We start from the raw sequence: 17,139 nt of genomic DNA, 5'->3' as shown, positions 1-17,139 counted from the left end.
CATCTCTAATAAGAGTTATAGAAAATTATCCCTCTAAAAAAATAATCTTACGACGGCGGTATACAAACTGATAACAAAACCAAGTCGAATATAACGCGTACTATCGATTATAGGACAGATTCCTCTGAAAAGACTAAGACACCGCCAAATTCTTTGAGTTTCAAGAACATAACTATTACTACTCAAGCAAAACCTTTACAATTGAAAGAATAGGGTATCTAATCCTAGTTTATGACCCAACTTTCAAAGCTTCATATATCTTCTCAAGCTCTACATAAATTCAAAATTGTATCTTAAAAATCTACCTTTAAGCTTGTTGAACATTATTGTCGATTATTTTTAAACCTCATCCCCTCCCACGACCACCCCTAGCGGTATTAGGGGAGTCTTACCACTTCCTAAATACTCTCGAAAGTTATACGAACAAATAATTGTGAAATTTTCAGCGAAATCGGTCCAGTAGTTTTTGAGTCTATAAAGTCTATGTGGGTATGGAGGCACTTCCGTGAATGTGGGGCTTACCCTTTCTCCATCTACCGCCCCTAGATTGCACATGTACAATTTCAGGGGGTAAATAAATAAATAAATAAATAAATAAATAAATAAGCATCAAAAATGTCCCTGGTATCTCTTTTTAAAGTAATGTACCTTGGAGAAATAATTCTTCCTTGGGGATTAGACAGTTTGGTCAATACAGAAATGGCCTCAAAACTTCAGAGGGCACTTAGACTGTCACGGGATCACTACATTAAACGAGTAATGTCACGTAATGCTAAAGTAAAACATTACAAAACAGTATTCTACGGGAAGCTCTACGTGCATCAGAAACCTTAACATTAGGAGGTTATTCTGAAATTGCAGATAGCCTATTGAAAAACAAGAACGTAAAATTATTTTCGGCCCCATACAAGAAAATGGATTTTGGATCAAAAGGCGAACTGCAGACCTCTATAGTTACACAGTTTCATCAATACTGTACTGAGGAGTCGTTTGGAATATTTTTGGACACATTTTTATGATGGATAATAATTGCCTCACAAGCAGGTTATTCGATGTAATAAATTCCCAAAAGAGGAGAATAAACTGGCTAGAGGAAACAAGAGGAGACCGGAATGAATTGCTGATGATGATGATAATGATGCTTGTTGTTTTAAGGGGCCTAACATCGAAGGTCATCGACCGCTACGGAATGAATTGAACATCGGGGAAGAGATCATGAAAATTGGCCAAGTCTTCAGAACCTTAGTAAATAAACACACATTTGTGGTGAAAACTAGCAGCAGGACTGGTTTATAAAGTGGTCAGAAGAACGGAAGAGGCAACACAGTGAGTTAATGAAAAGATTTTGGAAGAATAGAAAGGCGAAAGTCTTCAAGTCAATGAACAAGTTTCAACGCGTTCTATGAATGTGCAAAACGAAACAAGAACAAGAAGAAGAAACAAACAAAGAAACTTTGGAATGTGAAGCAACAAGCAGGACGAATTAAGGAAATCAAAAAGGATATGGAAGAATTAAAAATAACTCTGGATAATTTCCAAAACAGAAACTTTAAAGAAACAGAAAAACATAAGAATTAAACCAAAAATAGACACGCAGGGGCGCCGAATTCGGATAATTATTGGTGGTGGTGGTGGTGGTGGGGGCATGATTAACATAATAATTTCGTGTAGTTATTTCTAGCCGAGTAAGGCAGACCCTCCGATGAGGGTGGGCGGCCTCTGCCATGTGTAGGTAACTGCGTGTTATTGTGGTGGAGGATAGTGTTATGTGTGGTGTGTGAGTTGCAGGGATGTTGGGGACAGCACAAACACCCAGCCCCCAGGCTATTGGAATTGACCAATGAAGGTTAAAATCCCCGACCCGGCTGGAAATCGAACCCGAGACCCTCTGAAACGAAGGCCAGTACGCTGACCATTCAGCCAACGAGTCGGTCATGATTAACACGAACACAGGCATGTGAAATGAGGAACAACTATTAATCCAAACATTCCTATATAATAGCAATGTTCACAAAGAGAAAAGAAGCAGAACAATATATATATATATATATATATATATTGCTACTTGCTTTACGTCGCACCGACACAGATAGGTCTTATGGCGACGATGGGACAGGGAAGGGCTAGGAGTGGGAAGGAAGCGGCCGTGGCCTTAATTAAGGTACAGCCCCAGCAGCAGAACAATAATAGAGCTTGTTTCTCAAATACATTTTTGAACGAGTGTTATGTACAGAGTTTTCAATAATATTCGCAGGTAAACACAAAAAAACTTGAACTTAATTCATAAAGCATATTTTGAAAGAATATTTTACGTACGAAGCTATCAAAAGTACGCTAATCACGAGTAAAAATATTGGAATCTGACCCTGTAATAATTAAGAGGGGAATTCCTCAAGGCAGTATTATTGGACCTTTATGTTTTCTTATATTTATATACCAATGATATGTGTAAAGAAATGGAATCAGATGAGACTGTTTGCATATGATGTTGTTCTCTACAGAGTAATAAATAAGTTACAAGATTGTGAGCGGCTGCAGGGTGACCTCGATAGTGTTGTGAGATGGACGGTGGGCAATGGTATGTTGATAAACGGGGTTAAAAGTCAGGTTGTGAGTTTCACAAATAGGAAAAGTTCTCTCAGTTTTAATTACTGCGTTGATGGGGGTGAAAGTTCCTTTTGGGGATCATTGTAAATACCTAGGTGTTAATAAAAGAAAAGACCTTCATTGGGGTAATCACATAAATATGATTGTTAATAAAGAGTACAGATCTCTGCACATGGCTATGAGGGAAATTAAGGGTTGTAGTAAGGATGTAAAGGAGAGGGCATATAAGTTTCTGGTAAGACCCCAACCAGAGTAAGTATGGTTCCAGTGTATGGGACCCTCACCAGGATTACTTGATTCAAGAACTGGAAAAAATCCAAAGAAAAGCAGCTCAATTTGTTCTGGGTGATATCCGACAAACGAGTAGCGTTACAAAAATGTTGCAAAGTTTGGGCTGGGAAGACTTGGGAGAAAGTAGACGAGCTGCTCGACTAAATGGTATGTTCCGAGCTGTCAGTGGAGAGATGGCGTGGGAGGACATCAGTAGACGAATAAGTTTGAGTGGTGTCTTTAAAAGTAGGAAAGATCACAATATGAAGATAAAGTTGTAATTCAAGAGGACAAATTGGGGCAAATATTCGTTTATAGGTAGGGGAGTTAGGGATTGGAATAACTTACCAAGGGCAATGTTCAATAATTTTCCAATTTCTTTGCAATCATTTAAGAAAAGGCTAGGAAAACGACAGATAGGGAATCTGCCACCTGGGCGACTGCCCTAAATGCAGATCAGTAGTGAGTGATTGATTGATCTTGCTTCATAAATACATTTTTTTAATAAATGTCCTATTTACGGTAGCCTATATTGCGCATTTCATGATACGACATGCGAATAGCTCCACCAGCAGATATACCACCTGAACAGTCTCGAATGGAAAATATACTTCTCTGAAGGAACGCCCGCTTTCTAATCTCATTTCTTGATATAAAACCAACCACCACCTTATCCAGATTTAACGCCTTGGCAGCCTCCGAAGACTACCAACAATTTTTGGGAGGGAAAAATGGCACTCTGTCCCCTAAATATTTTTTTGAGTGGCAGAAAACGCCTTCAACAGCCTCCCTCCCGCAAAGTCGCCGCCATTGGAAAAACGGCTTACAATGAAAAGGATATTTACAGGGGAGAAACGACGGAAAAGATCAGAACGAATGAAAAGCTACTGGGCAATTCCGAAAGAAAACTTACTGAAGAAGATAACCAGAAAATGATTGACCAAAGTGGTCCAATGAGGCCATGTAAAAGAATAATAAAAATATAATGACGCTCAACTTACCTTGTTCCTGTTGGCCTCACATTGACACTGACACACACAGCCGATATTGCTCCTGGCGATGGAGGGATGAGAGCCGTACGGTTCTGGAGGAGCCAGGATGACTGGCCGTGCTGTGCTACTGGAGGACAGTCTCCAGCAAGGAGGTCGTGTCTGTCGCTGCTGGCTGTACGAGGAGCTGAAGTTGCTGGACGAGATGCTCTTGAGCAGCGGTCGAGGTGTCAACTGCTCTGGGTAAGAACACGGCCGGGACCGCATGCTGGGGAGAGACGTGTCGGCTGTCCTTGTGCTCTGGAGTGAGCAGTCGCTGTTGGTGGCTGTTACTGCCGCCCCAGCACGACCAGGCCCTCCCTGAAACACGCATCTCTTTTTTAAGAAACATTCTAGCAGGAATGGACAGATCTAGGACATACAAACACTGACAACACAAGGATAAGGATTTATTTATGTTTGACTTTAGCAGTGGCGAAGTTAGAGCTCGTCGCCCTCTCTTGCACTTAACCACGTCAATTATAAGATAATACACCAAAAAAAAAATTTTTTTGCTAGGGGCTTTACGTCGCACCGACACAGATAGGTCTTATGGCGACGATGGGATAGGAAAGGCCTAGGAGATGGAAGGAAGCGGCCGTGGCCTTAATTAAGGTACAGCCCCAGCATTTGCCTGGTGTGAAAATGGGAAACCACGGAAAACCATCTTCAGGGTTGCCGATAGTGGGATTCGAACCTACTATCTCCCGGATGCAAGCTCACAGCCGCGCGCCTCTACGCGCACGGCTAACTCGCCCGGTACACACAAAAAAGGGATTGGAATAACTTACCAAGGGAGGTGTTCAAATAAATTTCCAATTTCTTTGAAATCATTTAAGAAAAGTCTAGGAAGACAACAGATAGGAAATCTGCCACCTGGGCGACTGCCCTACATGCAGATCAGTATTGATTGATTGAAGTTAGTCATCTTAGTGCTTACGCCACTGGCTGTACGTGAGCATAAAGCAGTAGCGATCAGCGAGACATTTTATGTTTCAAGCGGGGCAGTGTACGTCCGTGGGTGCGGAGTGGGTCTCGGCCCACAAGTGGCCACGGCTGGTCCGTAGTCCGACAGCTCTGCACTCTCACTGGCCAACCGAGCAGAAGAGGGGTGGCCACGGCTCTACCGTGGACCTCACGGCTGGCCCCCAACCGTCGGCTGTCTTGAGAACAGTTTCCGTGGTTTTCCATTCTCCTGCACTAAAGCGAATGCCGGAACAGTTCCGGCTGCCAACCCCGTCATCTTCTGCGACCATCTCCTTCACCGTAAGAAATCTCCCTGCTTGGGGGACAGTGTTTCTGTCTAAGAGGCCCACCTTCCCTTCAGGCGAGCTTTGAAGACATTTTAGTAATAGCAGTGCACGTCAGTGAGGAAAGCAACGGGAAACTACCACACTCCTCATTTCCCTAGTACGCCTCTTCAGTGATGCCTAGGCCATCTATGACAGAGCTACTGAGGATCCAACCAGCCTTAGGGCTGAAGACTGAACATACAGTGTACATCAGCATGGGCAGATGTAAGGATGTGGCAGAGTGGCAAAAAGGGGCAATCACGTTTGGCCGTGCCCATGGCCAAACGGTACGTGAAGTTGCTGGATTTGTTGGTGTTTCGCAGCGGACTGTTCAAAGTGTCTACAAAGTGTCTACGAAACACGAAGTTAGAATTGTGGTCGGAAAAAGAGGGACCTGAGACGTGTTTCACGGCTTGTGAAACCAAATCGCTTACAAACTCGACAGGAAGGGACAGAACTGGATGCAACGAACATCTTGAGTCGTTCACGTTGCAAGAAGCCATTGCTCACACGGGCACATGGAAAGCCGCGCGTCTTCAGTGGGCTAGAAATCATCGAGCATGGACAGTAGCTGACTGGCGGAACGTAATGTGGTCTGACGAACCACGTTCCAATGATGCACGTTGTCGAGTACACCGAAGGCCAAATGAAGCAGGCGTATCATGGATTGGGCCCGCTCACTAAGGGGACCACTAACATGAACCAGCCTTTCAGCCAACATCTGCATGATGAGTATGCTATTGATACCCCGATTTTTCAAGAACAGCAAAGTCCATTCGTCTAGACGCAAATGTGACTGGTTTTATGAACACTCCCCTTCCCTATTACATGTCGATTGGCCTGCAAAATCACCTGACTTGAATCCCATTGGAAATCTGTGAGACATGTTGGAACAGCGGGCAAAACCCCGACGTCAGCATCCCCGCTATTTGGTGGGATTGCGAGATCAAATCCTCCTGGATGCGATGTACAAGCTTGTGGACTCACTTCCTAACCGAATCCAGGCGGTTATCCAGTCCAGAGGCGGAGTTACAAGCTATTAAGTGTTGCTTGTAATAATTTCTCCAGGCGTGACTAAGTGTTTGTCCGGTGAGCTTAATATTCTATTATAAAATCAAAGATAATTAAACTAAATAACAAATCTGGAAAACATATAATGAGGATGGAAAGCAAAGATCAACAAACAAATGAAATTCGTGACATATAAGTAAAAACAGAAAGAGAAAAATCATAATTAAAAACAAGTATGGCAATAAATATCCGACTTCGTAGTGTAGTGGTTAGTGTGATTAGCTGCCACTCCTGGAGGCCCGGGTTCGATTCGCATCTCAGTCATCCTGCAAGTGGTTTTCCGTGGTTTACCACTTTTCCGTCAGGCAAATGCCGGGATGGTACCTAACTTAAGGCCACGGCCGCTTCCTTCCCTCTTCCTTGTCTATCCCTTCCATTCTTCCCGTCGTGCCGCAGAGCCCCTGTTCAGCATAGCAGGTGAGGCCGCCTGGGCGAGGTACTCGTCATCCTCACCAGTCGTATCCCATAACCCAGAGTCTGAAGCCCCAGGTCACTGCCCTTGAGGCGGTAGAGGTGGAATCCCTCGCTGAGTACGAGGGAAAAACCAACCCTGGAGGGTAAACAGATTAAGAATAAGACGGCAATAAATTGTGTACATGAGCTAAATGTTATGTACATTTACACTGTAACACTAAAATAATAATAATAATGATAATAATAATAATAATAATAATAATAATAATAATAATAATAATAATAATAATAATAATAATGGTATGGCCTCAGCTACCCTGTGCAGACATTTCGATTTGACGCCATCTGGCTGTCTGCTCGTCCATTTCGACGTTCTGTCTTACTCTAGGCCCACTAGATGGCAGACCGAGTAAACCGAAACTCTCTTGGGCATCTATGGCTGAGATTTAATGAATTTTGGCCGGTAAACACCAAATGTATCACCAGAGATCTTTCACATGCCGACATCGTACGACATGGAGTGTCGAATGGACTTTCTTCCGCCCTTCAAAAATCCGACTTCTTCTGCCGGGTTTGAACCCGCTATCTTGGCATGCGTAGGCTGACACTCTACCACTGATCCACAGAGGCAGCTAATAAGGTTAATTTATAAGGGACAACATTCTTCTGTTGTACAGTAAAATGGCTATATTACTGACACACATAACACAATCACATCATACGTCACCGTTCACACGAAACAATAAGCAGATAATCTCTCCATGCAGTCTTAAATTTTGATATTGTCTTACGAGCTCCTGACAGCAGCTGGAAGTGAATTTCCATTCCTTGACCACAAGAACAATACAAAATCACCGGCAACATCACGTCAGCCTCTGAATCATGTCGGCTTCCCAATCGCGTCGGGGTCATCAAGTGTATATATAACTAATATGCATTCACCCTACTGCTTCAGTGATCGTATATCAGTGTATACCCGTCATTCCATGTGTCTGCAGCAGGGCTATGGAATTCTCTCCCGTAGAGAGTTAGGAATTGCACGATATTAGTGTCTTTTAAAAGATCTTGCCGGCCTATCCTACTTAAGTACGTAGCTAGAATGTAAAATGTATGACTGAATGTGAGAATGAATTGCATAGTACTTAAGTATTTACATTAATTCATGTACGATACATTGAGTCATGTTGGGAAAAGATCAGTTTGACATCAGAAGAACTAATAATAATAATGTTATTGGATTTACTTTCCACTAACTACGTTTGGCGGTTTTTGAAGACAGCGAGGGGCCGGAATTAAGTCCCGCAGGAGTTCTTTTACGTGCCAATAAATCTACCAACACGAGGCTGACGTAGGGAGAAACTTCAAATACCAACGGAATGAGCCAGGATCGAATCTGCCAAGTTGGGTTCAGAAGGAGTTGAAAAAGACTTTCCAGAAATATGGATCACACGTCAAAACGTGAAGAAAGTTCGACCATACCAGCGAGTCCAAGAAAAGTAGTCTTGAGAAAGTCTTGATAAAACAGGCAAGACTTGGACTGATGAAAGATAGGAGGTTCAAGGATGCAAACGATTAAAATAACCCTGGTCCACAGCCGGCCAAATAAATAAATAAATAAATAAATAAATAAATAAATAAATAAATAAATAAATAAATAAATAAATAAATAAATAAATAAATAAATAAATAAATAAATAAATGGATAAATAAATAGATACATGAATCAATAAATAATGAAATAAATAGATAAACAAATAGATAAATAGATAGATAATAAATACATACATAAACCAATCAATTAAATAGATAAATAAATAGATAAATAAATAAATAAATGAATAAATAAAGAAATAAAATAAATAAATAAATAGATAAATGAATCAATAAATAATGAAATAAATAAATAAATAGATAAACAAATATATAAATATATAAACAAATAGATAAATAAATAGATAATAAATAAATAAATAAATTAATTAAATAGATAAATAGATCGATAAATGAATCCAAAAATAATGAAATAAATAAATAGATAAACAAATAAATAGATAATAAATAAATAAATAAATAAAATAGATAAATAAATAGATAAATGAATCAATAAATAATGAAATAAATAAATAGATAAATAAATAGAAAAATAGATAAACAAATAGATAATAAATAAATAAATAAATAGCATTGGGCTTGGTTTACGAACACTTCCAGTTTCTTGCTTGAATGGCCACCGTAGGGTCCTGGTTTCGATTCCCAGTAGGGCCAGGTATATCAACTGAGTTTGGTTAATTATCTGGCTTGGTGACTGGGCGTTTGTGTTTTGCTTAATTCACACATCATCATATACACGCCGCTAGGCACGAAATAAGTAATAGTGAGCACATCCTTCCACATAGAGATAAGGCATTTTGCGGATACTGTTATTCTGTACAGAGTAATAAATAAGTCACAAGATTGTGAGCAACTGCAAAAAAACCTCCATAATGTTGTGAGATGGACAGTAGGCAATGGTATGATGAATAACGGGGTTAAAAGTCAGATTGTGAGTTTCACTAATAGGAAAAGTCGTCTCAGGTTTAATTACACTGTTGATGGGATCATAATACCTCACGGAGAACATTGTAAGGAAAGATCTTCATTGGGGTGGCCACATAAACGGGAGTGTAAATAAAGGGTACAGATTTCTGCACTATGAGGGTATTTAGGGGTTATAGTAAGAATGTAAAGGAGTGGGTATATAAGTCTCTGGTAAGAGTGTGGTTCCAGTGTATGGGACTCTCACCAGGATCACTTAATACGGGACTGGAAATATTTCAAAGAGAAGCAGCTCGATTTTTTTCTGGGTAATTTCCGACAAAATAGCGTTGCGAAAATGTTGCAAAGTTTAGGTTGGGAAGACTTGGGAGAAAGGAGATGAGCTGCTCGACTAAATGATATGTTCCGAGCTGTCAACGGAGAGATGGCGTGGAATGATATTAATAGACGAATAAGTCTGAGTGGTGTTTTTAAAAGTAGGAAAGATCACTATATATAGATGCAGGGCGAAGCGTCAGGGTAGACAGCGTGTACCCTTAACATTTTGTGAACGAAATGTCATCTAGTTAACGTTTTATAATAAGTATTTCCACATTCATGACATTATTGTATTCCCCGCTTTACTTATTTTCGTCAAACTTTGGCAATACTCGGGCTCGCGTCAGTTACACGAAGCACGTAGGCGAAAGTAGACGCTGTCCATTCTGTGTATGTTCCCTTTGATTTTCAAAGCTTTCAGATAGAACAACAGTAACGCTATCTGTAGGTGCTGACTGTGAGACTATGACTTTCCTATAGCGAGATTTCTCCGCCCAGTAGACAGACTTACCAGCGTCTCTTCTTGCTCTCATTGGCTAGTACTCGTATTTGGATCTATCTGATAAAGGTGCTCTTATTGGCTACCATCTCAGACATGCTTTTAATGTAATTAATTTGAATTTACTTTATTATAAGACACGTTTCAAAATAAAATAATATTCAAATACGAAATATAGCACGGGGCCGATGACCTTCGATGTTGGGCCCCTTTAAACAACAAGCATCAGAAATATAGCACACTTACACCTTATACATGAATGACAGCATGAAAACCTTTCAAGTACAGTTGAACCTGACTTATACGTATATCAAGGGGAAGAGAAAAAACTACTTGTAACTCAGAATTACTTAGAAATCAGACTTACGCAATACATCACATATTTACTGATAAACCAATGGAATAGAATTACATGTGTAAATCCTTGCAAATAATAAATACATTAAGACAGAAAGTATTATTTTGAACTCGGCCCAGCCTTAAAGAAATCAGATAGTTTGGTTTGTTTCACTTTTCTTGCATTAAGAGTATAAACCGCCTTTAACTTTTTTTTTTTTTTAATGCAAGTTGCTTTACGTCGCACCGACACAGACAGGTCTTTTGGCGACGATGGGACAGGAAAGGGCTAGGAGTGGGAAGGAAGCGGCGGTGACCTTAATTAAGGTACAGCCCCAGCATTTGCCTGGTGTGAAAATGGGAAACCACGGAAAACCATCTTCAGGGCTGCCGATAGTGGGGTTCGAACCTACTATCTCCCGAATACTGGATACTGGCCGCACTTAAGCGACTGCAGCTATCGAGCTTGGTAAACCTCCTTTAACAAACTTACTAATGAATTCGAAGCATTTTCACTACAACTTTTCGCACTGATGTAATGCCTACACACTTCGATTGCACTTAAAACTTCAGTAAGTTCAGGTGTCAAGATTCAAGTCGTTATCTCCATTTCCAATGTCACTATCGCCTGTAGCTTGTCAATCACCGCCGCGTTGTTGGCATACATCAGCAATAATCTCTTCATCCGGTGGTTCACCACATACAGCCAGACTGTCTTTCGGGGCGTGCAAAAAACGACGAAGGTAGAGGAGGAGCGAAGGGGACCCGCCTTTGTTAAGCCGCCAGTAAGTAAGGGTCAACAATGTCACTCGGCAAAACTCTGTTCTGTTCCAGCACCGAAACCCGATCGCCTACGCCGACAAAGAGGAAACTTCGTAAATACAGTAGTTTCTTTTAAAAAAAAAGCACATTCTCATTACAATTACGCAAAACTCAGTTATATTTCACTGGCACTTAATACGTATAACAGCGAATTACGTATAAATGGATTACGTATAAATAAGGTTTAAATAGCACGCTTTTAAATTATATTTTGTCGGGACCTAAAGGAAATTACGTACAAATACGAATTACGTAGAACAGAGCTACGTATAAAGCAGGTTCAACTGTACATTCATTTTCTTGCCCACCAATATTAGTGACGATATTACAACCCCAACAACTATTGGCTTACATTCTTAATAATGAACTCCAGAGTGTACATAAGAAAACAACAAAATTGCTTAACACGTTCCGTGCGGTTCGGGTCACCATGTGCCCCGAAACATGTTACTCTTATCCGTTGGTGCGAACTTCCCAGAATTGCGAAGTAAGTAACTACGTCCTAGTTACGAATTTCCGTTAACTAATGGCAACATAGTGTTCCAATTGAAGTAAAGGATCGAGGCATACTGCTAGTTTTGATCGGCCCACCGGTGACCCGAAGGAAGTTTTTTTTCATCTTCTATTGATATCGCCCTGAGTCCCGATTGTTGTCTGACCTATATTTTACGCGGGAATCGCTTAGCGCGGTTACGGTGAATGAAGCCTAGAGCAGGGCCTCTCAAACGCCCAAAATCTCACGCGTGCAGATCGAGGCGCAAGAGCTCCGTGCACTGTGCATCGCTGCCGCTCGGCATGGCTCGGATCAACGCTTCGTCTCTGAGCTACTCGGCTATGCTCGGCTCTACTCGGCTATACTCGGCTCAACTCAGCCCGGATTTGGAGCGTTACGGCGCAAGTGGGGCAGAGGGAGACAGACGGAGCGAGCGAGACAGGCGTGAGGAAAGAGAGAGTAAGCGCTATTGCTCCAAATCGAGGAGTGGGGGATCTGCACTCTGGTCAACCAAGCCAAGTCGTCTTTTGCACCGTGCACAGTGCATGCACCACGCGCATGCACCCTGAGAGGCCCTGGCCTAGAGTGTTGCCGCCCGCAGATCGTAGATTGTTGTTTAAGGAGTACCACCCTTCTGATATCTGCTTTATACATTGCTCATAGGAAAGCCAATAGAGGTTATTGGAGTAGTTATTGACATATTTATTATCTTCCGTATATAATATTTACAAGCAATTTCACGTCCTTTTTTTTAGGTATGGAGCTTTCACATTCTGATACACCGGTGGCACGGAAAAGAAAGAGGGTTGGGACAGCACTGGGGTGGGCCTTTAACTTGATGCCGTATATTCCGTTAACGTCAGTTTCTAGCGATCACGCAATGGGTGCCTTCAAACGAATTAAAACCTATTTAAGGAATTCGATGACCAACTATAGACTGTCTAACTTGGAAACTCTAGAAGGAGCTGTTGTGGCATCTTAGCAAGACCCCCGACTTCAAAACGAGAGTAACAGATATATTTGCTGAAATGAAGAACAGACGGATTGAACTCATTTACAAGAATATCGTTTAAGGTGACTTGTACGAAAGCCTATTTATTTCTTATATCTCTTATTAAATCTACATAGATATGAAATATATTCCTAATTTTTTTTCTAAAAGTATGTTGTTATTTGACAACTCCCGCTGCCGAGTGCACGTAGGCTTATAGTCTGTTATAGGATTTGTCTTATTTTCAGTCATTAATATAGGTTAATATTAAATATAGATCTGTATGCGTTGAAAACAAAATTCAACATATAATATGATTACAACAGTTTAAAGTAAAAAAATCTCTGTCTACCCCCTTACTGAGTTCACGCTTCGCCACTGTATAGATGTAATTCAAGAGGTTAAATTGGGGAAAATATTCGTTTATAGGAAGAGGAGTTAGGGATTGGAATAATTTACCAAGGGAACTGTTCCAAGAATTCCCAAACTATTTGCAATTATTTAAGAAATGACTAGGAAAACAACAGATAGGGAATCTGTCAACTGGGCGAGTGCCCTAAGTTATTTATTGTTGGCATTACATAAGGTAACGATCTAAAAAAAAAAAGACACAAATTCGGGAAAGGCTACGAAAAAAGTAAAGGATTTAGTTTATGATCACCGAGCTCGATAGCTGCAGTCGCTTAAGTGCGGCCAGTATCCAGTATTCGGGAGATAGTAGGTTCGAACCCCACTGTTGGCAGCCCTGAAAATGGTTTTCCGTGGTTTCCCATTTTCACACCAGGAAAATGCTGGGGCTGTACCTTAATTAAGGCCACGGCCGCCTCCTTCTCAGTCCTAGCCCTTCCCTGTCCCATCGTCGCCATAAGACCTATCTGTGTCGGTGCGACGTAAAGCAAAAAAAAAAAAAAAAAAAAAAATAGTTTATGATCTGTATAGTATTGTAATTAGGTTCCTGTAGTTCACGATCGGTATCTTTATATGTGGGTTGTATTCCATATCACTATATCAACAGTGACGTCACAAGTTTCCTGCTATTATGTTCTTTGTCCGGGAGGACTGTGTTGTCAACTTATGTACTGTTACATGCAGGGTGCTAGCCTTTTGAATGCATAATATCATTCTTTATCAAGATGACCGATGTTCCTCCTACTCAGTCCGAGAACAAGCGTTCTCCACAGGCAGCTATGAGGATGGTCTATTTATTTATTTATTTTATTTATTTATTGTGATATTTTTCTTTCTATCTTAATCTGTTTACCCTCCAGGGTTGGTTTTTTCCCCTCGGACTCAGCGAGGGATCCCACCTCTACCGCCTCGAGAGCAGTGTCCTGGAGCTTCAGACTCTGAGTGGGGGATACAACTGGGGAGGAGGACCAGTACCTTTCCTAGGTGGTCTCACCTGCAATTTTAAACAGTGTCCTTGTTTGGGAGGGGGGGTGGCAGGGATGGGAAAGTCGGGAGAGATGGGAAGGGAAGGGAGAAGGAAGCGCCTGTGGCCTTAAGTTAGGTACCATCCCGGCATTTGCCTGCAGGAGAAGTGGGAAACCACTTCGAGGATGGCTGAGGTGGGAATCGAACTACCTCCACTCAATTGTTCTCCCGAGGCTGAGTGGACTCCGTTCCAGCCCTCGTACCACTTTTCAAATTTCGAATCCGGACCTCCGGGGGTGGCAGCTAATCACGCTAACCACTACACCACAGAGGTGGAGTATTTATTTATTAATTGGGCATATTTTCTTTTTTTAAAATCCGTCTACCCTTCAGGGTTGGTTCTTTTCCCTCGGACTCAGCGAAGGATCCTACCTCGACCGCCTCAAGTGCAGTGTCTTTTGTCAGGGATACAACTGAGGAGAAGGACCTGTACGTCGCTCAGGCTGCTGAACTGGAACCGTGCGGGGGAATCGGAAGATAGAGAGGGACAGGCAGAGAAGGAAGCGGCCGAGGCCTTAAGTTAGGTGCCATCCCGGCATTTGGCTGGAGGAGAGGTGGGAAACCACGGAAATCCACTTCCAGGATGGCTGAGGTGGGAATCAAACACCCCTCTACTCAGTTGAATTCCAGAGGCTGAGTGGACCCCGTTCCAGTCCTCGTACCACTTTCCAAATTTCCTGGCAGAGCCGGGAATCGAACCCGTACCTCTGGGAATGGCAGCTAATCACACTAACCACTACACCACCAGGTGATAATAACGGCGTGTGGCCTCCGGAGAACACTGGTGTAGGTCATTCCAACTGACGTCCATGGTTGGGAACAACGTGAGCGCTAGAGGGTTGGTCATACTGATAAATAATTTGAAAATAAATAATTCGATGTCTCGCGCCGTTGTAATTTATCAACTGCTGAATTTAGTCAATCAGATCGTTCCGCCGGAAAATTAAAATGGGCCTTGCGAAGCGGTATTGCTAAATGTTACGGCTTGAGAGCACAAACCGAAGAAGTTTTTTGTTGCAATGTGCGTCCAAGTCCACCGTTCGCACGCCACATGGCTGTTTAACCCTAGAGAGCTAATGCTTCGTCAAAATGACGACGGCCATGATAAAATTTATCTCCCCCGCCCCTTCTCGCAACTTCAGCCGCTTGGCTCCTCCTTCAGTACCTTCATTTGTCCTTGAGCTGTGGATGATGTTAGATCGGTTGCGTCGGATTCCTGTCTCGTTAGTGTGTTATGTGCTATGCGTAGTCTTTCAGACGAAGCCTTAGCTTTGTCGTAAGTATAATTCGCTATTCGACTGAAATTGCTGAATTATGTTTGCTGTTTTACTTGAACCTAGTTAACAAGAATCCTTCCTGCTCTCTGTCTAGGTATTGAATCACACACCTTTTGGATATTTTCATCTGAATTTCCTGTAATCAAATGAATTGTAGTAGAAAGATAAGAAGATGGCCACTTTGTGTCTTCTTTGGTATGCTGAATATTTTTCTAGTGAACTCTTATATGATTTATGTTCACAATAAGTTCAACAATAAAGAAAAGCCTTTGACTAGGAGGCAATTTGCAAAAGAGCTGCAGTATGAACTTATGAAGCCATGGGTGACACATCGCCTTGGAACGCGCAACTTGCCGCGCATGCTGCGCTCATCTGTGGCAGAAATACTTCACGTGAATATGGCTATAGATGAAGCAGAATGTCCTGAATCAAGAAAACACAAGATATGTGCCTTTTGCCCAAGCAAGAAACGGAGGATGACCAAAGTGTATTGTTGTCATTGCTCCAGAGTTGTATGCGGGGAACATCCATCAAGATGCTGTTTGGAATGCAACAATGGACGATGAATGTAATCTGAACGTTTGTGTAAGCTGACAAGAACCTATCAAAGAAATGCATCATCTAAAATGCATAAATATATACCAATAAGTCATTTTTACATAGCAATAAATCTGTTCGTCAAAATGACTATGCGTTAGCTTTAACGTTCCTTGTATACCACGTTAGCTTTCTAGGGTTAACGAACGTATCCGTAAATAACCGATCACCTAGCAGCTACCGATCAGCGTCACACCGTGGGTTTCAGGTGGTGTTATAAAGGGCAGTAGAAAAGTTTTGCAATACGCAAAAACGGTTGGTCTAGAAGACACCAAGGCGCGACCTTCACAACACAGTTGTTACCAAGCAGTGGGATTGAAAGCAAGTTAAGATGTCAGTGTGGTCTAAAGGTGAATATCGCACAATTATCCGCTACAGTTTTGCTCATGGATTAACTGTTGACCAGTGCCTGGAGGAAATGACTCCTGTGCTGGGGAAAGACTGTCCACATGGGACAACAATTTTTCGCTGGTACAAAGAGTGCCAGAGGGGAAGTTTTGGGGTTGAAGACGATCGTCGTTCTGGGCGATCGTCTGAATTTCTGACTGAGGAAAACATAGAATCTGTGAGGAAAGAGCAAGAGAGGGGTTTGACATACCGGCAGGTAGAAGAGACCCTCCACATCCCTGCACCAGCTATTCATTCAGTTCTACACGACCGTGTCCATGTTAGAAAGGTTTGTTCCCTTTGGGTGCCCCATTCACTGTCAGAGGAACAAAGGGCACATCGAGTGAAATGGTGCCAAAAATGCTAAAACAGTTTGAAAATGGGACTTCGCGTAACGTCAATAGCATCGTTACAGGTGACGAAACTTGGCTTTATTATCACGATGTCCCAACAAAATCCCAGAACAAGGTGTGGCTGTTTGAAGATGAGGGTACTCCTGTGACTGTGCGAAAGTCAAGGCCAGTGAAGAAAAGGATGATTGCAGTATTCTTCACTAGACGGGGGATCCTGACTCGGGTTGTGCTAGATACACAAAGGACAGTTACTGCGAAGTGGTACAGTGAGACTTGTCTGCCTCAGGTCATCCAGGCTATCAAGCAGCTCCGTCCAAGGTCACGGCTCAACACTTGGCTCTTGCATCACGACAAAGCTCCAGCACATTGTGCTAATGTAACAATGGATTTTCTTGCCAGATCGGGGTTGACTGTG

At 42.0% G+C, this 17,139-nt stretch overlaps 1 protein-coding gene across 1 annotated transcript in view; it reads right to left on the bottom strand.

Annotated features, from left to right (window-relative positions):
- Positions 1-3,390: 3,390 nt before the first annotated feature.
- Positions 3,391-17,139, bottom strand: part of LOC136885938 (uncharacterized) — a 446,708-nt gene continuing 432,959 nt past the window's right edge. Inside the window, exons 3-4 of the mRNA XM_068230933.1 lie at positions 3,879-4,226; positions 3,391-3,582 (exon numbers count right to left, since the gene is read on the bottom strand). Coding sequence (XP_068087034.1) covers positions 3,391-3,582; positions 3,879-4,226 — 540 coding nt within the window. The remainder of the gene's footprint in view (positions 3,583-3,878; positions 4,227-17,139) is intronic.

This window comes from Anabrus simplex, chromosome X (genome assembly GCF_040414725.1).
Source record: "Anabrus simplex isolate iqAnaSimp1 chromosome X, ASM4041472v1, whole genome shotgun sequence".
Classification (NCBI taxonomy): Eukaryota; Metazoa; Arthropoda; class Insecta; order Orthoptera; family Tettigoniidae; genus Anabrus; species Anabrus simplex.
This window is presented reverse-complemented; position numbering and strand designations above follow the sequence as displayed.